This window comes from Phyllobates terribilis, unplaced genomic scaffold, assembly GCF_046119375.1.
Source record: "Phyllobates terribilis strain yellow unplaced genomic scaffold, ASM4611937v1 Scaffold_12__6_contigs__length_324123572, whole genome shotgun sequence".
Lineage (NCBI taxonomy): Eukaryota > Metazoa > Chordata > Amphibia > Anura > Dendrobatidae > Phyllobates > Phyllobates terribilis.
Window position 1 is genome coordinate 68,847,140 of NW_027362772.1, and position 23,880 is coordinate 68,871,019.

The 23,880-nt window shown below is 46.4% G+C and overlaps 1 protein-coding gene across 1 annotated transcript in view; it reads left to right on the forward strand.

The window, feature by feature from the left end:
* Window positions 1-23,880, forward strand: part of LOC141173079 (cell adhesion molecule CEACAM1-like) — a 145,162-nt gene that overhangs the window by 88,470 nt on the left and 32,812 nt on the right. Inside the window, exon 6 of the mRNA XM_073657724.1 lies at window positions 1,057-1,106. Within this exon, the coding sequence (XP_073513825.1) occupies window positions 1,057-1,106 (50 nt within the window). The remainder of the gene's footprint in view (window positions 1-1,056; window positions 1,107-23,880) is intronic.

Here is a 23,880-nt window from a genome sequence, read left to right on the forward strand (position 1 = left end):
GCTGTGGGGACTAATCCTTACCCAGCAGCAGAAACCGACCGGCAGGGGATTTCAGGTCCTCTGGCCAAGAAACCCGAAGGCACGGTCACACGCGTGGGACCAGCACCGCCGTCGTGGAGCGGAAGCCACTAGAAGGCCCCGAGTCACCGGCCATACGGGTGAGCACCACACGGTACACTCAGGGACGTGGGCTACTTTTACCCGCCTCTAGCAAGGTAGCCAGAAGAGTACAATTAGTTGGGGAGGCCTACAACTCCGCCTGGCCAGGGGAAATCCCATCTGCTCAAAGACTGACCAGGCCCCGATCGCTAGCCAGTACTCCGGAAGGGTCTATCTTTATCACCAGTAAAGACCCTGAACTACACCGCATCGTCTCTGAGTGGTTCCTGCTACCCCCATCATCCACGTCGGCTGCCCTGAGGCCATACCCCTCCCGTTGGGGGTTATACCATCCACGCTGCACAATCCTTCCACCGGCCTCAGCGGTCTGCCCTGCAGCGGCAGCTCCATAGCTGCATTCAACGGGTGGCGTAGTCGTCCAACATCTACTGCTAACACTCAGCCACACAGTTTGACTCCCTGGGCACGGACCGGGTCACCGCCACGAGACTACTACCCCCAACAGACCTGGCTCCGGGTAGTCCCCGCGTGCGCAGCGCTACACCAAGTAGGCCCAGGGGTGCGTCATTTGCATGGATTTATATAGTGTGACCAAGTTGTCAAGCACTTTCCAAGTGATGCTAAAATCGCTTGGAAAGCGCTTGTCAACCCGCATGCGGAAATGCATGTGAAGAACACTTCACTTCCGCATGTCCCTGGCAGGAAAACGCATGTACAATCCGCATGTACAATCCGCATGTACAATCCGCATGTACAATCCGCATGCGTTTTTTTCTGCCAGGGAGATGCAGAAACGCTCAGGAAAAAATCCTGAGCATTTCTGCATCGTGGGCACATAGCCTTAAAGTGATTCATAAGGATAAAAAGTCAATAGGTTAAAGTATAGTTCTATATTATTATGGTCTCTTCATATTATATCTTTTCTTCTATCCTTAGAGACATCAGAGCATAGACATGAATACAACACTGTTTATCAAAATGTGAAGGTAGGTGACAATGTCCTAACAAGTGCAGGCAGTAATGTTATCATAGAAGTACAATTACATGGAAATATTTACTGAAAATCCTTCCTATTCTCTTCTTTTTTTGTACCTGACACCAGTATCTCCTGGGAAATTATAAAATATAGCTAGAATACTGACAGTTGTCTATATTTAACAGTATATAGTGAAATCACATAGCCTTTTGGAATGTGCACTTACCCAAAGGCTATGAGCACTTACCCAAAGGCTATATTGCACATACCCAAAGGCCATGTGCACACAGAGGACTTAATTTATTATTGCCATTACATCTGGCATTACATTTTGTCTAGTTTGCGGCTTTTTTTTTCTTCACCCAATTCATTATTCTATTTTTGCCCTTTCTGAAGTCTATTTCTTATGTGCTCACTTGTTTATTTTTTTTGTTTTCCGCTTTGTGGTTTGAGTTTAGCGATTTCAGATGTTTTTTCGCCTGATTTATCAATTATGACTTTTGTAAAAAGTCAAAGACATAACTTTATTATTAACCTATGAAAGCATTTAAAACATGTACGTGGAGACGGTCTTATAAATCTCAAAAAAGAAATGAGTGGTTATGTTTACATTAATCCAATTATTCAAAATATATCTAAAAAATAGCTCCAAATACAGCAATTGATATAGTGTTACATGAGTAGTGAAAATAAATATATAATAGTAGAATAGGGGGAAGATTACTTCCCTTAATATGGTAAATATCCCTCATATACATAAATTCCATTCTGAAATATCACAGTGTCACCACTAACAGAGGTAGATATGTAGGGGAAAAAAAGTGATAATCTGCTCCCTGATGAAGCTATGGTGAAACGCATGTCAGGCACAAGCATCAGATGTGATGTGGCTTTTTGATCCAGTCTTATTATGTTTACTGTTTCTTATCTTTTGTCCTTGTGTGGTCTCTTATATGGATGCATCAGGAAGGGCTCATCCATTACATACTTATGAAGGGGGCAGTAATTTATTCCATAGTATTACATATTACCATATTTTGTGGATTATAAGACGCACCAAATTTTGAGGAGAAAAATATGAAAAAAATATTTTTTAATAAAATGGCGGTGCTTCTTATAATCCGTGCGTCTTATTGTTTACCTGGGGTGGCGGATGTGGTGGAGCGGGCTCCCAGGATTGTTGCTGAAGGAGGCAGGAGTGGGGTGAAGCTGCGGGCCCCAGACTGGAAGGAGGAGGTTTTCGGTGGTGCGGAGGCTCCGCTGACATTTTGTGAAAGCCCTGACCCCCAGCACTTCCATGGTTTAAATTGCAGTGGACTCTGGTAAAATGGTCTCGTCTCCCGAAATCTAGATGCTCCATCTGTGCAAGTCTGCCCTCAGTGGCCATTTTCCTGAAGTCCACCGCGATGTAACTTGTAATGACCGGAGGTCCGAGAGGGATTCAGTGAGTCACAAACTGAGACAGAGACAGAAATAAACTACACTTTCTTTACTAATACAGGGATTAGACTAAAATTCAGTATTGCATGAATCAGTCTCCGTTTCTACCTGGGACACTGTTTTTGCTAAATACACTCAATCAGCAAAAGTTGAAATCAATGTGCCAATCTCAAGGTTTCCAGTTTATGTGAATTATTCTAAAGATCTGGAACAATTTTACCTAAACACTGTGTCGATATAGTGAGGGTGTTCTATGGGGACCCCTGAGATGGCACACTGAGTACAATCCTACCACTATTAACAATAACAATGCATGAAACTATACCAATTGCTCTTATTCCCCTAGTATAGAGATACCCGGGTATCTAAAGTTACGGTACCATTAACCTCAGATGTTGTCTATCACAGGCCTGTGAATCGCGGTGGCTGCAGCTAGTCCAGGGAAAACTTTGGCGCCAAATAAAAAGCAACGTTCACACAAACAGCAAAGGTTCCTTGTCTTGTCGGCCGATGCCGAGCTCACACGCCGGGGACTTCAGTCCTGTAGCCTCAGGTTAAGGTCTGGGAAGAACTCTTCACAAGGCTTGTCAGTATCCTCTCAATGTGAATAGCACCGGACCCCTTCTCTCCTCTCGCAGTCACTCACTGTTTTCCAGACCACCCACCACACGCTCCATCACAGAGATGATATCCTCAGTCTCTTTCCCTCTCACTCAACACTTGGCTCCTTCAGCACAAAGTCTCTAGTCACTCAGCATGGACTTCCACAAAACTCCAAAGAGCCACACAGCTTTCCCCAGCTCAGTACTTGTTCTTAAGCAGGGACACAGCTTCACCAGGGCCAGGGGCTATCAACCCGCACAGGAAAGCTTATAGAGAGAGAGTCTTGTTGCAGTTCAGTCCTCGCAGTTCTCCTCAGACACCCTGTCCAGCGTCTCACACAGCAGGCATCCTCAGAACACACAGGGTCTCCTGATCTGCCCCTGCTCTGAGCTCAGCCAGGCAAAACACAGGCAGGGTCCTAATGCTCTCCTGCTGCTATCACAGTTCACACTCTCACATGCCACCCCACTAGAGGTTGGCGTTCTCGACACACCTCCCCACTCAAAGTCGTCTTGTGCATAGCGCTGTGGGGGTATACCCGCCGTAGCTCGAGTAGTTCTCCTGAGACCCACCCCAACAGGCTCGGTCCCCGAGGGGGCAGAAGTCTCTTCTGCAGTATCATCAGAGGGAGCCAATGAGGCTGCTCCCTCCTGAGGTGTGGCGCCCTGTGCCACATCATCCGGGTAAGGTAACTGACCTGATTCCCTGTTCTCTGAAGGACATACCACATTCTCAACACTCTCTCCATCAGGGGATAGATTGATCACAGGGGGCAAGTAAGAAGAGGCGGCAGACTCACCATCGAATTCAAGAGCATTAGGAATGCCCACCCCTCGGGACACGGCCTGTGGTTCCGTGGAAACGAGGACCGCATCTTCAAACCAGAACCGTTGTAGCTTGTTACGATTAAGATTACGGGTTGGTCCCCCTGTCCCCACTGGCTCGACCTGTAGCCTGGAATTGCAGGGCTCACCCTTTTTTTACCAGATACGGAGTCGCCTCCCATTGTTCACTCAGCTTTCCGGACCGTCGTTTGATTCTCACCAATACTCTATCCCCCGGGGAGAAAGGCTTGCACGGGACGCCCGTCCCTATGGGTCACCTGACTGAGTCGATCACCCACCACCTGATGCACCACCCTTAATCGCCGCCGGTGTTCTCGAACCCATTCTGATGCGGTCCGAGGGGGATTGGAGGAGGGACCTGGCATGCTCAAATCCTCAATGTCACGCCTTGGCCTCCCGAACATCAACAAGGGTGGTGAGTAGCCAGTAGTGCAATGCGCTCTATTATTGTAGGCCCACATCAATTCGGGGAGATACTCAGGCCAGCGTACCTGCTGTGTACCCTCTATGGTCCTCAACATCTGCAACAGAGTCCAATTAAAGCGCTCACAAGCTCTGTTACCTTGGGAATGGTAAGGTGTCGTTCTCGACGGTGCGATACCATACAACTGGTACAGCTCCTTCATCAATGCCCCCTGAAAACATGCCCCTTGATCCGAGTGTATTCTTTGCGGACACCCAAACACCTGGATGAAATGTCGACACACGGCCTCAGCCGCCGACTCCGCCGTCTGATCTCTTGTCAGCACTGCTACAACATACTTGGTGAAGTGGTCTGTCATTACCAAGCAATAGGAATACCCAGACGTTGAGTATCCTATCATGACATAGTCAATCATGAGCAGCTCTAAGAGAGTGGAAGTCTTAATAGATTGCGTGGGCGCCCGTTGCTCAGGGCTCTTACTGAGGAAAGAAACCCAGTGGATCCACAGATTAAAAACTGTTTTGCTCCAATAGGTTTAAATGAATTTAACTCCATTTTACTCCATTCATCCAATAATTGTGGAGGTTTTGGAGTGTATAGTTAGTATTGATGTCTAAGAGCAATGATCATCTGTATATGTAGCATCAGCATCTTTATACTTGTTGAACGATTAACCACACTTACTAAAATTGACATCTTTTAGCCCCCCAATCCTGGTGTATCTTATTTGAAAAGATGCTATATTTTTTCTATTGGATATTCTGGCTTTCTGATGTATATATCCATGTCAATAGTGGGTTAAAAGTTTGTTTACGTTACCAGCTGACGTCAGGATGCAGTCTGCCTATCGGTGTTGTGGTATCTATGATGACTCCGCCCCCCCCGTGACGCGTGTATCCTCGCATGTGACGTGGCAACTCCTGATTGGCTCCAAGGTAGGGGGCTTGTGAGTGGCCTGTGTTTGGTCGCATCAATAGAAGGGGGGAGGAGTATCATCTATAAGAGTTCGGCGTCCGTGCCGCCGCATGCGGCTCTCATAATAGCCAGGAGCAGAGACTCCTGCAAATGTATAAGCAAGAAGCATAGTGCTTTAGCCTCCTGATGTGCCCATAAAAATATCATATGGGTGAAACGCGTAGAGGCGTACATGTATGTTTTCTGGGCATGTATGTTGATATAGGGACGCACATGCCAAGATGCTGCTATGACACCCTGAGCCATAAATAAAGGGGCAGCAATTCTTAAAGGAACAGCGTAATGACAGACGATTTATTGGGTCTGTACGTGATAAAATAAGAGCTGTGTCCTATGTAGATGTAGAGCTGCCATTGAGTCATCTGTAATTCAGCAGAAATTAACAGGCAGTAAATTTATATCACATACCAATTGCTTTAAGATTGGATAGGAGTATGACATAGATAAAAGCGTGTTATCTGTATCCCCTATTAGTGGACTGGAGTTTATAAAAAGGGCTAGGAGGGGAAAAAAAAATCTCTCTTTTTTCGTATAACTCCGACTGTATATGACAAGGGGTCCATGGTTTGATATTTTGCAGAAGGCAAGTGCAATAATAATTATATGCTCCCTCTGTGGGAAAAATTGATATCTTCTCAAGAGTTGGTAATTAAGAATACAGATATATTGAGAGTAGTCTAGGCATCAGGTATTATACATTGGGGGATTGGTTTTAGGGAATATTAGTATCCTGAGTATGACCCGTGTGATAAAATAGTGGGGCATACAGGATAGGCTGCGTACAGTGCGGTGGTTTTGCTTATAGAATTCTAATATTTACAATAAAGTATCGTTTTTTGAATTATTGCTATTCCACCTCAGTCAGTGATTTTTTTTCTCTTACTGAGCCCACAGACCCGACATTGCCGACACGCCTCTGTCACCATCCCCCCAATTCAGGAAAATAGAGGACTCGCTGTAGCCACTGGAGTGTCTTTTCACTCCCAAAGTGGGCCCCATAGGGATTACTAGCTGGTACCGGTGCTGCAGCTCATATGGCAGGTACACCTTACGGTACAAGAGGCCCTGTTCCACACACAACTTATCCCACTGTCGCAGTAGTTTCATTCCTTCCGCGGACATCTGGGCCTTTTCCTCTGCACGCAGCCAGACCCCTTTTTGTACGCAATTGCACACTAGTGCAATGTCAAGGCAATCGTTCTGGTCTTTCGCCCAATCCGAGGGTGTTTTTCCCAGAACACACAGCATTCCTGACACCACCCCACTTGAATGTACCCCACTTCGGAAGATAGGTACCTGCCCCAAGTCAGGGGTTTCAGTGTCCTCAAGCTGGTCATCAACATTTTCCCCCGAGGACCCAAGGGGCACCCTTGAGAGTGCATCCGCATTTCCGTTTTCCCACCCAGAGCGAAACTTAATTCGATAGTTAAACTTAGCAAGGCGAGCGACCCACCGCTGCTCCAACGCTCCCAGTTTTGCGTTTTCTAGGTGGGCCAGAGGGTTATTATCAGTCATGACTAGCACCTCAGCTCCTGTTAAATACTCGGCAAAGCATTCTGTCATCGCCCACACCAGGGCCAGTAGCTCTAGGCGAAACAAGCTGGAGTTAGCTGGGTTGCGTTCAGTGTCTCTTAAAGACCTGCTGACATAGGCGATTACTCGCTCCTGACCATCCTGCACTTGTGCTTGTACCGCCCCCAGCACATACAGACTGCCATGGGTGTATGACAAGAAAGGAGAATTAAACCGGGCATACGCCAGCAACGGAGCACTCGTTATGGCAGTCTTCACCACCTGAAATGCCTTTTGCTGCTGGGGTCCCCATGGGATGGACCGATTTTGGGGGCCTTGTGCCATCCCTCTTAAAAGCTCATTCATGGGACTCACTATTTGTGAAAACTTAGGTACAAATTGCCTATAGCACCCTGCTAAGCCCAAGAAGGCCCAACCTCTCACAGGGAGGTGGCCACTCCTGCACGACAATGACGGGCAGCACCCCGTCCGGAGTCACCACATGGCCTAAATACTCAATCTGACTCTGTAACAGTTGGCACTTCTTTGGTTTTACTTTTAGGCTGTAACAACTGAGCCGCCGGAGAACTTGACGTAACTTCTCAAGATGGTCTTCAAATGAGGTCCCAAACACCACAATGTCATCTAGATATATGAGGACTGATTCAAAAATTTAGATCGCCTAAGCAATGTTCCATCAGGCGTTGGAAGGTTCCCGATGCGTTAGTGAGTCCGAAGGGCATCCGGTTGAATTCATAGAGCCCCACTGGTAGGACAAATGCCGTCTTGGCCCGATCTTTTTCGGCCATTGGTTCCTGCCAATAGCCACTTGCTAAATCCAACGTCGAGAAATATTTGGCCCAACCCAATGCCAACAGAGGCTCTTCTATGCGAGGTAATGGATATGTGTCCCTCACCGTGTGAGCATTCAATTTGCGATAGTCCACACAAAACCTTAGGGTCCCATCATTCTTCCGCACCAAGACCACAGGTGCCGCCCAGGGGCTCTGGCTCTCTCGGATCACTTGGTTGTAAAGCATACTGGCCACCATGAGCTTCACCTCTTAATAGAGCATTGGGGGAATTTGACAATAACGTTCCCTAATAGGGGGGGTATCCCCCATGGGAATCTCATGCTCAATCGTCCGGGAACAACTGAAATCCTCCGCATGTCGCGAAAAGGTCTCTTGATGTTCCCACAAGACCCTCTCCAGCTGCTCCAATTGCACGGGGGTCAGTTTCTCCCAATCCAATCCCATCTGGTCCATGATCACATGACCATTCCATTCTTCGGTAGGAGGTTCGGTCTGGCCTACTTCGACCGCATATGTCCAAGAAGACTGTTCATCTGGGCGCAGTTCGAACACTGCCTTGTCAGGCACCTTCCCTGCTGGCACGAACAGTTCAGCCAGAATGGTCCCAGCATGAAATGTAACAGCCTCATCTAGAACATTGATGTATCTGACTGACACCCATCCATTCTTCACAATCGCCAGAGACCGGGCCACATGCACCTTGGCGAACAAGGACTTCTCTGGGGCTGGCTCGAGTAGTACTTCAAGCCCATTCAGTCTCTGCGCAGCCCCAACCGGTAGCATTAAGAGTTCTTCTTGTCGGGGTGCTAGAAAGTAGAGATGAGCGGTGTTCGACTCAAACTGTTCGTCAATCTCAAATTTGAGCTGTTTTGGGCGGTGTTCGAGCCGTTTGGCGAACACGAACAATTTGAAAATAATTCGGCTGTTCGAGGTTATGTTCGATAACTGTTCGTGCACCAAAATCATAACTGGATTTTTTCTCAGTAATGCTGAAAATTTATGTTAATACGCAGTTTGAGTGTACAGCAGGGCGGGGGGAGGGGCAAGGGATGGATCTCTGCATAAATAATGAAGATCTCCATTTTTTTTTCTCTTAACCGCATTTACAGTGGGGAGGTGCAATCTGTCAGCCTATCAGCAGCGCACACACGGAGCGAACTGCTTTTTTTCACACAAGCAAGGGCATTTGTCATTGGCAGTGTATGTCACATGTCCTTGCCCTATAAGACCCAGCCATTTTCCACGTAGCCACCATTTTCTCACTGTTGCAGCTGCGTGTTAGACGGCACCGCTGTTGCTGTGTGCGCTATACTTTGAGTGTTAATTTCAAGCCAATTTTTCGCACAAATCTACAGATAGCTTGGGAGTAGGGAATAGTTGTGATGGCAGTTCTTTTGAGGACTAGGTTACATCATTTCCTACGACTTTTATCAGGCAGGTCTGTGCTCTTAAATAGATAGGTTGGGAGTAAAGACTAATTGTAATTGCAGTCCTTTTGAGGGCTAGGTTACATCAGTTCCTATCACTTTTATCAGGCAGGTCTGTGCTCTTAAAGAGATAGGGTGGGAGTAAAGACTAATTGTAATTGCAGTCCTTTTGAGGGCTATGTTACATCAGTTCCTATCACTTTTTGCCAGGCAGGTCTGTGCCAGTGCTGTGCAAGTTTTTTTTCACAGCATTTGGATAAATCTAGCTAAGCAAATCCGTTTTGTCCTCTTGCAGTGTGTGTTAGTCTGTGGAGTAGCCTATCTGTGTTGCAAGTAGTGTTGAGCCACCCCCGTAGTGTTCGAGTTCGGTTCGGTTCGTCGAACACCCGTGTGTTCGCCGAACTGTTCGTCGAACTGTTCGTCGAACACCTTCGAACACCGTTAAAACCAATGGCAGGCAAACAAAAACACATAGAAACACATAGAAAACACCTTCAAAGGTGTCCAAAAGCTGACAAACTGCTCAGAAGACACAACTAACACATGGAAAAGTGACAAGTACATATAGTCATGCGAAAAGAAAAGAGGTGGAGGAGTAAAAGGAGGGGGAGACACAGATATAGGCATGTCATGCCCTTCTAAAATCCAAAAAGTGAGAAGCCGACACGTTCAGTCCGCTCCTGCCCGTGCCACCTCCGCGTCGCCGGGTTTGTGCCAGAGCCGCGGGGAACCCTGACGGCCAGCCCCCCTCTCCCAATACTGGTGCCTGTCCGCTGGTGGGTCGAGCGAGCCCCCCTGTGGTGGAGGCAGCTCTAAGCTTTTTAATTTAAATTGTCTCTCTAATTTGAATGAATACACTTTAAATCCATTTACAAGGATCTATTGGAGGGCAAGTCTCATGCCAGCAGCCGCGTAATTCCAGCTCCAGTAGCGTCCACTAAAGCTGCTGCAGTTAAAAAGCTTTGATAAGGATCGAGCTCGGCTGTCCACTGCAAGGCATCCTACTGCCAGTCCCAGCCCCTAAGACTTGGGGTGCCTCCTGATGCTCTTCACTGAGTATCCCGTGGTCCCGAAGCATTTCCTTTGAAAAAATTAAGTGTCCAAACTACAGGTGGTGTAGCTTGCTTAACAGCCGGGATAATCCGCTGACTAGCAGACACTGCTACTAGGCACAAAGTATTTCCTGGGCTAGATGCAGTTAAAAATTTGTAATTAGATACTCTCCTTGGATGCTGAGAAAGCATTCCATAGAGTCTCCTGGCACGCCATATATGATTCTCTTAAAAAGCTTGGGGTAGGGGTCTAGGGGACCCTTTTATAGCCAAAATCATGGCCCTGTATCGCAATACGTCACCTAGGCTGAAGATAAATGGAACTCACCCAGAGGTGTGATATCTCACTCTCAGGTAAGGATGTAGTGTGGATCAGGACCCGACACCTGCATGCATTACACCACATTGCCGTGGGGCAGGGCGACCAATATGCCCCTGAGATGGGCACGACAGTCCCTGTCCCTGGCTGGAGTGGGGGGAGGGAACACTGAGGAAGGGGAACCCTGTAGTGCAGGAGCAGGGAGGAAGCAGTTCCTGGGTGCATTGAGAAGGGAGTATAAAAGGTGGGCACCATCTTAGTTCAGTGCAGAGAAGTCTGAGCAGAAGTGGCAGGGAGCAGGGGCTCTGCATGAGCTCTGCTCCAGAGGCGGGCCTAGTAACAGAGGCCCAGGCCTGGAAGAGGGAGAAGGAAGGAAGAGGAGCGGAGAAGGCTCCAGGAACGAGGAACGAAGGGATCCCAGGGGTGCGGACGGGCGAGTCGCCACCGCACGCCCGAATCCACCTGCGTGGAGGGGTCAGGCCAAAGGGGGAGACCGGTCCCCGAAACTAGTGGAGGCAGGAAATGACCCTCAGCTAGAAACAGGAGGCTGTGACATTTTATGTGGCGCAGCCCCTCGCTACACCCGCTAGGAAGGCACCACATAGGGTCAGGGAAACTGGTGCCAAGTTTACCAAGAGGAGGCCCGAGGCAGCCGGACAGAAGGGTTGGTAAGAAAGGCCAGACAAAGGACACACAAAGGGGGTCCTGTGAAGCGCTCCAAAGTTATCTGGGAGTTGTTTGAGCCCCTCACCTGGTGAGCACAGTACGACGTGGGCAGCCGTTACCTGCAGACGTGGTCTGGATAATAAGAACTGTGAGTAAAGGCCCTGGACTGCATCACTGACTCCGTGTCGTTACTGCTGCTGCCCTGCACCATCACCGCCATCCTCCGCGTACACTGCCCTGAGGCTATACTCCTCCCGTGGGGAGTTATGCTACGCTCTGCTGCACCCACAACACCAGCCTCAGCGGTCTGCCCTGGAGCGGCGGTTCACTCTGACCGCAATCCACGGGTGGCGTAGTCGGACATTTAAACATCAAAACCACTTAAATAGTTCCGCCACTGGTTTGACCGCCCTGAGCCACGGAACCGGGTCGCCACCACGGAGACTACAACCACCAGCATCCACCAAAAAGGGTCCGGCTCCGGGTGTCCCAAGGCCCAGGGGGCGCGTCAGAACATTTTCATCACCTTTCACAATCACCAATGGGACAAGGCAGGGATGTTCTCTGTCCCCTCTCTTATACATCCTAGTGACGGAGCACCTGCTCTCATCAATTCGCCATAACCCCAATATTAGGTGGATTGAGGTGGGAGGCACCGAGTACAAGTGCTCTCTATTTGCTGATGATGTCCTAGTATATATCACTCAATCACATATATCCATCCATGCTGTTATGGCTGAAATAGATCACTTTGTTACATGGTCAAATTTTAAAATCAATGCAGCGAAGTCTGAGGCCCTCGATGTCTCCCTCCCCAAATCCATATAGGATTCCATCCAGTCCAACTTTCCCTTTGTCTGGCCCTCACAGGGTATCAAATACTTAGGAATTCCTATTCATAGAGACCTCTCCCATCTATGTTATCTTAATTTTGGGCCCTTTATTGAACAACTCCATACAGACCACGGTTGGCAAGTTAGAACTGTAAGATTCACTACGTGAACCACTGGTGTTTTGTGGAAAAGCACATGTACACTGTGTTCCAAATTATTATGCAAAAAAGTGTTTAGGAGTGATAAGGGAAGAATTTGTTTGTTTGTCAGTTAAACTCATTGATGGTGATGTGTGTCAGGGCTCTTTATATCACTGTAAGCAATTGCAGACACCTGTGCTAATTAGTTTGGCAGGTGTGTCCAATGAAAGGCAAGACTACTTAAGATGGCTGTCTCACATTATTAAGCAGCCTACATTTTCTGCCAAAATGGGAAAGAAAAAGGATGTGTCGGCTGCTGAGAAGCAACAAATTGTGGAGTGTTTAGGTCACGGCATGACTACAATCAACATTGTGCGATGATCAGGATGAAGTGTCTTGGCAATCAAGAAGTATGCAGCTGATTCACAGTACACACGTGTGCGTGCTGATAAGGGCAAATTGAGGACTCTTTCCTACAGGCAATTACGTCAGGTTGAAAGAGCAGCGGCAAAAAAGTCTTGTCATAGCAGCAGACAAGTTTTTGAAGCTGCTGGTGCCTCCAACGTCCCCCGAACAACAAGATGCAGGGTCCTTCAGAGGTTTGCAGCTGTGCATACGCCATCCTGTCGACCTCCTCTATCCACTTCACACAAGCAGAAACGGCTCCAGTGGGCCAAACATTACATGAAGACTGATTTCAAAACTGTTTTGTTCACGGATGAGTGCCGTGCAGCGCTCGATGGTCCAGATGGATGGAGTGGAGGATGGCTGGTTGATGGACACCCCACGCAAACACGGCTACAGCGCCAACAAGGAGGAGGTGGAGTAATGTTTTGGGCTGGAATCATGGGGAGAGAGATTGTCGGCCCCTTTAGGATCCCTGAAGGCGCTAAAGATGAACTCCATAATGTATGTGGATTTTCTCAAACAGCACTTCCTGACATGGTTCAAGAAGAAGAACCGTGTATTTCACAGCAAGATCATTTTTTTGCATGATAATGCACCATCTCATGCTGCACATAAAACATCTGCATCTCTGGCTGATATGGGCATAAAAGGGGACAAACTTATGGTGTGACCCCCATGCTCCCCTGACCTCTACCCCATTCAGAACCTTTGGAGCAACCTTAAAAGGAGTGTCTATGATGGCGGGAGGCAGTTCACATCTAAGCAACAGCTCTGGGAGGGTATTCTGTCCTCATGCAAAACAATTGAAGCAGAAACCATCCAAAACCTGACAAATTCAATGGACGAGAGAGTTCAGAAGCTCCTTTCGAACAAGGGGTCCTATGTGAAAATGTAACATCACCTAGAATAAAGTTTTGAGTTGAAAACTGTTTGATTTCAGTTTCTAACAACCTGCTAATGCTTATAATTTCAAAAATGACCATTTTTTTGGTCTTTATTAAAATGAAAAGGTTGATCGAAAAGTTTGGGGGATCTAAGAGTGTGGCAACCCAGTAGTCATGATTACTTCGAATTCTGACAATCTGAGGGTCATGCTGCAGGTAGTGCAGCAAGAAGGCACTTATGTGTCTTGCGCATCTCGGAGCCCCAAAATTATTTTCCGGGCTAGATGCAGCTAAAAATTATTATTAATTTTAAATCTGGTGAAGCTTTAGTATAGATGGCCTAATAGGATCAGTGCTGCACACTGCTACAAAGCCCAAATTATTTTCCAGTCAAGATACAGATAAACATGATTAGTAATTTTAAATCTGGTGGAGCTTATTATAGATGGCCTAATAGAATCAGTGCTGCACACTTATACAAAGCCCAAATTATTTTCCAGCCAAGATACAGATAAACATGATTAGTAATTTGAAAGCTTAAAACGGTTGGTAGGGTGATTTTAACCAATCATCAAGCTTTTACTCTCCCCAGGATGACACAGGGGTAGAAAAGTCATTTCGGATCCATGATTTGTTCATCTTTATGAACGTGAGTCTGTCTACATTATCAGTGGAGAGCCGCGTGCGCTTATCTGTCAGCACACCACCAGCAGCGCTGAACACACGTTCAGACAGAACGCTGGCTGCGGGGCATGACAAGATCTCCAAGGCGTAAGTGGCTAGCTCCGGCCATTTATCCAGATTGGAAGCCCAAAAAGAGCAAGGGTCCAGTGACACAGTCATGGCTTCAATGTTTATTGGGAGATACTCCTGTACCATCGTCTCTAGGCGTTGACTATGTGTCAGACTTCTTGTCTCCTGTGGCCTTGCAAAGGATGGGCTAAAAAAGTGGTGAAATGATTCCGCAAAATTGATGTTACCAGCAGATACTGTGGTTCTGTTACGGTTTGAGTGCTGAACACTTGACGGTCCCACGGTTGGCAAGTTGGAACTGTGAGATTCACTACGTGCACCACTGGTATTTTGTGGAAAAGCACATGTAAGATTCTGCAACAGTCTCTGCTGATACTCCTGCATGCGTGCATCCCTTTCTATGGCAGGAATAATTTCTGCAAATTTACTTTTGTACCGGGGATCTAACAGTGTGGCAACCCAGTAGTCAGGATTATTTCTAATTCTCACAATTCGAGGGTCATGTTGCAGGTAGTGCAGCAAGAAGGCACTCATGTGTGTTGCGCATCCAGGAGCACCAAGTCCCTGTTGTGTTGGTGGCGAGGTAACAATCATGCTTCCTTCCTCTGTCCTCTCCCCCCAACCTCGCACAACAGAAATGTGATCAAGGTCTCCCTCATCTGATGAGTCTTCCATCAGTTCGTCCTCCACTTCTTCCTGGGCTCCTGCACCTTCCTCACTAGTTTGGCTGCTACCATGTGCCCTGGTAAAACCATCTCCCCCACCCTCACATGCCTGCCGCCTTGGTGCTGCCGACCGTCTGGACCTTGCAGATGTTAGCCCTTCCGCATACAACTCCTCCTCCTCTACTTCCTCTACCTCCTCTTGTGCCACCACCTGACTCCGAATTCTGTTTAACATGTGCTCCAGCATGTAAATCACCGGAATAGTCATGCTGATAATGGCATGGTCAGCACTAAACATCTTCGTCGCCATTTCAAAACTGTGCAGAAGGGTGCATAGGTCCCTGATCTGAGACCACTCCTCCAGCGTGATTTGCCCCACCTCTGGATCTCGTTGGCCCAGGCTATACGTCAGAACGTATTGCACCAGGGCTTGTCGGTGCTGCCACAGTCGCTGCAACATGTGCAGAGTTGAATTCCACCGGGTAGGCACATCGCATTTTAGCCGGTGAAGTGGCAGGCCCAACGACTTCTGTAGAGATGTAAGTCGCTGAGCTGCGGGATGCGAATGGCGGAAGTGAGCACACAGCGACCGTGCCCTCTGCAGAAGGCCATCTAGTCTGGGATAGTGGGCTAAAAATTGCTGGACAACCAGGTTCAACACGTGAGCCATACAAGGCACGTGTGTGACATTGCCCCGGCGAAGGGCCGCACCCAGGTTTGCAGCATTGTCGCACACGGCCTTCCCTGGTTTCAGGTCCAGTGGAGACAACCATTCATGAAATTGGTTCTCCAGAGCTGACCATAACTCCTCAGCTGTGTGACTCACATTTCCCAGACATTTCAATGTAAAAACCGCCTGATGACGTTGAGCCCTACTGCCAGCATAGTAAGGAGGTGTGTAGGATCCCTTCTGCGCAGTTAGAAAGCTTGTGGCATGACCAGACAGGCTTTGGGTGCAGGTGGAAGACCGAGAGGAGGTTGAGGAGGCAGAAGCAGTGGAGGAACTTTGACATAAAGAGGATTGACGCACAACTCGTGGGGACGGCAAGACTTGGACAGCAGCCCCTTGTCCTGCTGTCACCATAGTTACCCAGTGCCCAGTCAGCGACATGTAACGCCCCTGTCCATGCCTACTCGTCCAAGTGTCTGTGGTGAAATGCACCCTGTCACACACAGAGTTTCTCAAAGAAGCGGTGATGTTGTGTGCGACATGCTGGTGGAGCGCAGGCACACCTTTCTTTGAGAAGTAGTGCCGACTGGGCATCTGGTACTGGGGCACTGCGACGGACATAAGGTCTCGAAAATCCTCTGTGTCCACCAGGCGGAAAGGCAGCATTTCTGTAGCCAAGAGCTTGCAGATGGTGAAATTCAACCTCTTAGCTTTCTCATGGCTAGGAGGAAATGGTCTTTTACTTGTCCACATCTGAGGGACCGAGAGCTGGCTATTGTGCTTAGACGGGGTTGATAAGGGTGTCCCCAGCAAACTGCCAGTCTGTGAGGAAGATGCAGGCGGACATGTTAGGTTGCCTTGATCCAAAGGTGGTGCTATCGATGTCGGACAGCGCTCAACACCAGCTGGTGTTACCACCTCCAAAGAAAATGATGACCTGCCAATCACGCTGGCTGTTGCGGGTAAAGAGGTGGCAGGTCTGCGCCCCAAAACAGGTGTGACTGCTGTCCCCCCAGTCACAGAGGATGAAGAGGCCGCGGATGCACAAGATATGGCAGACGGTGGTTGGCCCGGCCGGCTAGGCCGCATTGTAGCACACTGAGCTTCCCACTGCAACTTATGCTTCATGTCCATGTGCCGGTTCATGCATGAAGTACTCAAACTATGTATTTTTTGGCCTCTACTTAGCTTTTGCTGACAAATGTTACAGATAACACGAGTTGGGTCATCTTTATCGATCTGAAAAAATGCCCAGGCTATGCAAGGCTTAGCACCCATGCGACCTGAAGAGCCACCACGACTTGTGGTGAGAGGCAGAATTGTGTTTGAGGATGCAGTTGTTGACGTGCTTCCAGTACTACGTCTCTGTCCAGGAAGGCGCAACCTGACCTCGTCGTCACTAGCATCTTCCTCCACCTCCTCTGCTGACCTCATCTCTTGGCTGACTGTGGGTTGACAGTAAGTGGGATCTCCAACCTCATCATCATCACCCTGTGCGTTATCACACCCGTAGTCCTCAGAGCCAACCTGTTCCTGCCCTGACAAAAAACTAAAGTTGTCGCTCCAATCAGGTATTTGAGTCTTATCATCGTCTTCCTCATTGTCTCCACCAACAGGAGTTACAGTTTGGGAATGAGGGTCTACATTATGGTCAGAACCTTCTGCGTCTGGTCCTGGATCCGACTCATAAAGATTCTGGGCATCAGTGCAGATCATTTCCTCGTCTGGATTCACAGAAGCGCTGGAGTCGACCTCTGATTCCCAGGCTATAGTATGAGTAAACAGCTCTGCAGACTCAACCATCTGTTCTACCTCATACTCAGACGGGCAGCTGGAGATTTGGGAGCTGTGAAGAAGCAAGTGCGATTCGGGTGACACCTTTGAGGACTGGAGTATTTGTGATGTTGAAGTTGATGTGGAGGAGAGCCCACTTAAAGGAGCACTTGATATCCGTTGAAGCACCTGCTGTTTTTGTGCCTCATCTGGAATTTGTAGCGATTGGCGTGGCCGTAAGAAAGGGATCTTATCACATTGTCCGCTAAAAGAAGTAGACATTTTAGTTTGGCTGGAAGATGGTCTTTCTTCTGCAGATGTTACTGTTGCTTTAACACCTACCCCACGGACACAACCTTTTTTCCCCTTCCCAACATGCCTATTCCCCTTTCCACCAGCAGCAGGCCTTTTTCCACTCATTTTGGTGGTTAACTAATTCACAACTCTGGAGTTGTTTGCACAAAAAAACAATGGATGGGAACCGAGCAGAGCTGAGTGGCCAAACTGTGGTATTAGGCCAAAACTATTGGCTGGGTTAGATGCAGAAAAAAATTATATTCAATTTGCAACCTGATGGAGGTCAGTATAGATGGACTAATAGAACAAGTCCCACACACAGCTAGAAGCCCAAATATTTTTTCAGAGGTAGATGCAGAAAATTTTTTTATTCAGTTTGCAACCTGATGGAGGTCTGTATAGATGGATTAATAGAACAAGTCCCACACACAGCTACAAGCCCAATATTTTTTCAGAGGTAGATGCAGAAAAAAAATATATTCAGTTTGCAACCTGATGGAGGTCAGTATAGATGGACTAATAGAGAAAGTCCCACACACTGCTAGAAGGCCAAATATTTTTTCAGGGCTAGATGCCGACAAAAAATTATTTTGAATTTGCAACCTGATGGAGGTCAGTATAGGTGGACTAATAGAACAAGTCCCACACACTGCTAGAAGGCCAAATATTTTTTCAGAGCTAGATGCAGAATAAAATTATATTCAGTTTGCAACCTGATGGAGGTCTGTATAGATGGATTAATAGAACAAGTCCCACACACAGCTAGAAGCCCAAATATTTTTTCAGAGGTAGATGCAGATAAAAATTATGTTTAATTTGCAACCTGATGGAGGTCAGTATAGATGGACTAATAGAGAAAGTCCCACACACTGCTAGAAGGCCAAATATTTTTTCAGAGCTAGATGCAGATAAAAATTATTTTTAATTTGCAAACTGATGGAGGTCAGTATAGATGGACTAATAGAGAAAGTCCCACACACTGCTAAAAGGCCAAATATTTTTTCAGAGCTAGATGCAGATAAAAATTATATTCAATTTGCAACCTGATGGAGGTCAGTATAGATGGACTAATAGAACAAGTCCCACACACAGCTAGAAGCCCAAATATTTTTTCAGAGGTACTGTAGATGCAGATAAAAATTATTTTTAATGTGCAACCTGATGGAGGTCAGTATAGATGGACTAATACAACAAGTCCCACACACAGCTAGAAGCCCAATATTTTTTCAGAGGTAGATGCAGAAAAAAATATATTCAGTTTGCAACCTGATGGAGGTCAGTATAGATGGAGTAATAGAACAAGTCCCACACACAGCTAGAAGCCCAAATATTTTTTCAGAGGTAGATGCAGATAAAAATTATTTTTAATTTGCAACCTGATGGAGGTCAGTATAGATGGACTAATAGAGAAAGTCCCACACACTGCTAGAAGGCCAAATATTTTTTCAGAGCTAGATGCAGATAAAAATTATATTCAATTTGCAACCTGATGGAGGTCAGTATAGATGGACTAATAGAGAAAGTCCCACACACTGCTAGAAGGCCAAATATTTTTTCAGAGCTAGATGCAGATAAAAATTATTTTTAATTTGCAAACTGATGGAGGTCAGTATAGATGGACTAATAGAGAAAGTCCCACACACTGCTAGAAGGCCAAATATTTTTTCAGAGCTAGATGCAGATAAAAATTATATTCAATTTTCAACCTGATGGAGGTCAGTATAGATGGACTAATAGAGAAAGTCCCACACACTGCTAGAAGCCCAAATATTTTTTCAGAGGTACTGTAGATGCAGATAAAAATTATTTTTAATTTGCAACCTGATGGAGGTCAGTATAGATGGACTAATAGAGAAAGTCCCACACACTGATAGAAGGCCACATATTTTTTCAGAGGTAGATGCAGAAAAAAATATATTCAGTTTGCAACCTGATGGAGGTCTGTATAGATGGATTAATAGAACAAGTCCCACACACAGCTAGAAGCCCAATATTTTTTCAGAGGTAGATGCAGAAAAAAATATATTCAGTTTGCAACCTGATGGAGGTCAGTATAGATGGACTAATAGAACAAGTCCCACACACAGCTAGAAGCCCAATATTTTTTCAGAGGTAGATGCAGAAAAAAATATATTCAGTTTGCAACCTGATGGAGGTCAGTATAGATGGACTAATACAACAAGTCCCACACACAGCTAGAAGCCCAATATTTTTTCAGAGGTAGATGCAGAAAAAAATATATTCAGTTTGCAACCTGATGGAGGTCTGTATAGATGGATTAATAGAACAAGTCCCACACACAGCTAGAAGCCCAATATTTTTTCAGAGGTAGATGCAGAAAAAAATATATTCAGTTTGCAACCTGATGGAGGTCAGTATAGATGGAATAATACAACAAGTCCCACACACAGCTAGAAGCCCAATATTTTTTCAGAGGTAGATGCAGAAAAAAATATATTCAGTTTGCAACCTGATGGAGGTCTGTATAGATGGATTAATAGAACAAGTCCCACACACAGCTAGAAGCCCAATATTTTTTCAGAGGTAGATGCAGAAAAAAATATATTCAGTTTGCAACCTGATGGAGGTCAGTATAGATGGACTAATACAACAAGTCCCACACACAGCTAGAAGCCCAATATTTTTTCAGATCTAGATGCAGAAAAAAATTATATTCAATTTGCAACCTGATGGAGGTCAGTATAGATGGACTAATAGAATGATGCTATGCCCAAAAGATTTTACTTCACTAGGTGCAGTAAAAAAATTGGTATTCTATACACAGGTGGTATATCTTGCAACACAGATAGGCTACTCCACTGAAAGGATTAGCTTTGCTAGATTCAGCCAAATGCTGTGAAAAAAACTTGCACAGCACTGGCACAGACCTGCCTGGCAAAAACTGATAGGAACTGATGTAACCTAGTCCTGAAAAGGACTCCAATTACAATTAGTCTTTACTCCCACAATCTATCTATTTAAGAGCACAGACCTGCCTGATAAAAGTCGTAGGAAATGCTGTAACCTAGTCCTTAAAAGGACTGCAATCACAACTATTCCCTACTCCCAAGCTATCTGTAGATTTGTGCGAAAATTGGCTTGAAATTAACAAGGTATAGCGCACACAGCAACAGCGGTGCCGTCTAACACGCAGCTGCAGCAGTGAGAAAATGGTGGCGACGGGGAAAATGGCTTGGTCTTATAGGGCAAGAACATGTGACATACACTGCCAATGACACATGCACTTGCTTGTGTGAAAAAAAGCACTTCGCTCCGTGTGTGCGCTGCTGATAGGCTGACAGATTGCACCTCCCCACTGTAAATGCGGGAAAGAGAAAAAAAAATGGAGATCTTCATTGTTCCTGCAGAGATCCATCCCCTGCCCCTCCCCCCACCCCGCTGTACACTCAAACTGCGTATTAACATTAATTTTCATCATTACTGAGAAAAAATCCAGTTATGATTTTGGTGCACGAACAGTTATCGAACATAACCTCGAACAGCCGAATTTTTCTCAAATTGTTCGTGTTCGACGAACGGCTCGAACACCGCCCAAAACAGCTCGAATTTGAGATTGGCGAACAGTTCGAGTAGAACAAAGCTCATCTCTAGTTGCAAGCTACACCACCGGTGTATAGAATACAAATTTTTTTACTGCACCTGGCCAAGTAAAACCTTTTGGGCATAGCATCATTCTATTAGTCCATCTATACTAACCTCCACCAGGTTGAAAATTCAAAATAATTTTTATCTGCATCTAGCTCTGAAAAAATATTTTGGCTTGTAGCAGTGTGTGGGACTTGTTCTATTAGTCCATCTATACTAACCTCCACCAGGTTGCAAATTCAAAATAATTTTTATCTGCATCTAGCTCTGAAAAAATATTTGGGCTTGGGCTTGTAGCAGTGTGTGGGACTTGTTCTATTAGTCCATCTATACTAACCTCCACCAGGTTGCAAATTCAAAATAATTTTTATCTATATCTAGCTCTGAAAAAATATTTGGGCTTGGGCTTGTAGCAGTGTGTTGGACTTGTTCTATTAGTCCATCTATACTAACCTCCACCAGGTTGCAAATTCAAAATAATTTTTATCTGCATCTAGCTCTGAAAAATTATTTGGGCTTGGGCTTGTAGCAGTGTGTGGGACTTGTTCTATTAATCCATCTATACTAACCTCCACCAGGTTGCAAATTCAAAGTAATTTTTATCTGCATCTAGCTCTGAAAAAATATTTGGGCTTGTAGCAGTGTGTGGGACTTGTTCTATTAGTACATCTTTACTAACCTCCACCAGGTTGCAAATTCAAAATAATTTTTATCTGCATCTAGCTCTGAAAAAACATTTGGGCTTGGGCTTGTAGCAGTGGGTGGGACTTGTTATATTAGTCCATCTATACTAACCTCCACCAGGTTGCAAATTCAAAATAATTTTTATCTGCATCTAGCTCTGAAAAAATATTTGGGCTTGTAGCAGTGTGTGGGACTTGTTCTATTAGTCCATCGATACTAACCTCCACCAGGTTGCAAATTCAAAATAATTTTTATCTGCATCTAGCTCTGAAAAAATATTTGGGCTTGGGCTTGTAGCAGTGTGTGGGACTTGTTCTTTTAGTCCATCTATACTAACCTCCACCAGGTTGCAAATTCAAAATAATTTTTATCTGCATCTAGCTCTGAAAAAATATTTGGGCTTGTAGCAGTGTGTGGGACTTGTGCTATTAGTCCATCTATACTAACCTCCACCACCTGTGTATGTAATAAAATAGTTTTACTGCATCTAACCCAGCCAATACTTTTGGGCTAATACCACAGTTTGGCCACTCAGCTCTGCTCGGTTCCCATCCATTGTTTTTGTGCAAACAACTCCAGAGTTGTCAATTAGTTAACCACCAAAATGAGTGGAAAAAGGCCTGCTGCTGGTGGAAAGGGGAATAGGCGTATTGGGAAGGGAAAAAAAGGTTGTGCCCGTGGGGTAGGTGTTAAAGCAACAGCAACATCTGCAGAAGAAAGACCATCTTCCAGCCAAACTAAGATGTCTACTTCTTTTAGCGGACAATGTGATAAGATCCCTTTCTTATGGCCACGCCAATCGCTACAAATTCCAGATGAGGCAGAAAAACAGCAGGTGCTTCAACGGATATCAAGTGCTCCTTTAAGTGGGCTCTCCTCCACCTCAACTTCAACATCACAAATACTCCAGTCCTCAGAGGTGTCACCCCAATCGCACTTGCTTCCTCACAGCTCCCAAATCTCCAGCTGCCCGTCTGAGTATGAGGTAGAACAGATGGTTGAGTCTGCAGAGCTGTTTACTCATACTATAGCCAGGGAATCAGAGGTAGGCTCCAGAGCTTCTGTGAATCTAGACGAGGAAATTATCTGCACTGATGCCCAGAATCTTTATGAGTCGGATCCAGGACCAGACGCAGAACGTTCTGACCATAATGTCGGCCCTCGTTCCCAAACTGTAACTGTAACTCCCGTTGGTGGAGACAATGAGGAAGACGATGATGAGACTCAAATACCTGATTGGAGCGACAACTTGAGTTTTTTGTCAGGGCAGGAAGAGGTTGGCTCTGGGGATGACGGTTGTGATAACACACAGGGTGATGTTGACGAGGTTGGAGATTCCACTTTCTGTCAACCCACAGTCAGCCTGTCGATGAGGTCAGCAGAGGAGGTGGAGGAGGATGCTAGTGACGACGAGGTCAGGTTGCGCCTTCCTGGACAGAGACGTAGTACTGGAAGCACGTCAACAACTGCATCCTCAAACACAACTCTGCCTCTGACCACAAGTCATGTTGGCTCTTCAGGTCGCATGGGTGCTGAGCCTTGCATAGCCAGCACATTTTTTCTGATCGATAAGGATGACCCAACTCGTGTTATCTGTAACATTTGTCAGCAAAAGCTAAGTAGAGGCCAAAAAATACATAGTTTGAGTGCTTCATGCATGAACCGGCACATGGATATGAAGCATAAGTTGCAGTGGGAAGCTCACTGTGCTACAATGCGGCCTAGCCGGCCGGGCCAACCACCGTCTGCCACATCTTGTGCATCCGCGGCCTCTTCATCCACTGTGACTGGGGGGACAGCAGTCACACCTGTTTTGGGACGCAGACCTGCCACCTCTTTACCCGCAACAGCCAGCGTGATTGGCAGGTCATCATTTTCTTTGGAGGTGGAAACACCAGCTGGTGTTCAGCGCTGTCCGACCTCGATAGCACCACCTTTGGATCAAGGCAACCTAACATGTCCGCCTGCATCTTCCTCACAGACCGGCAGTTTG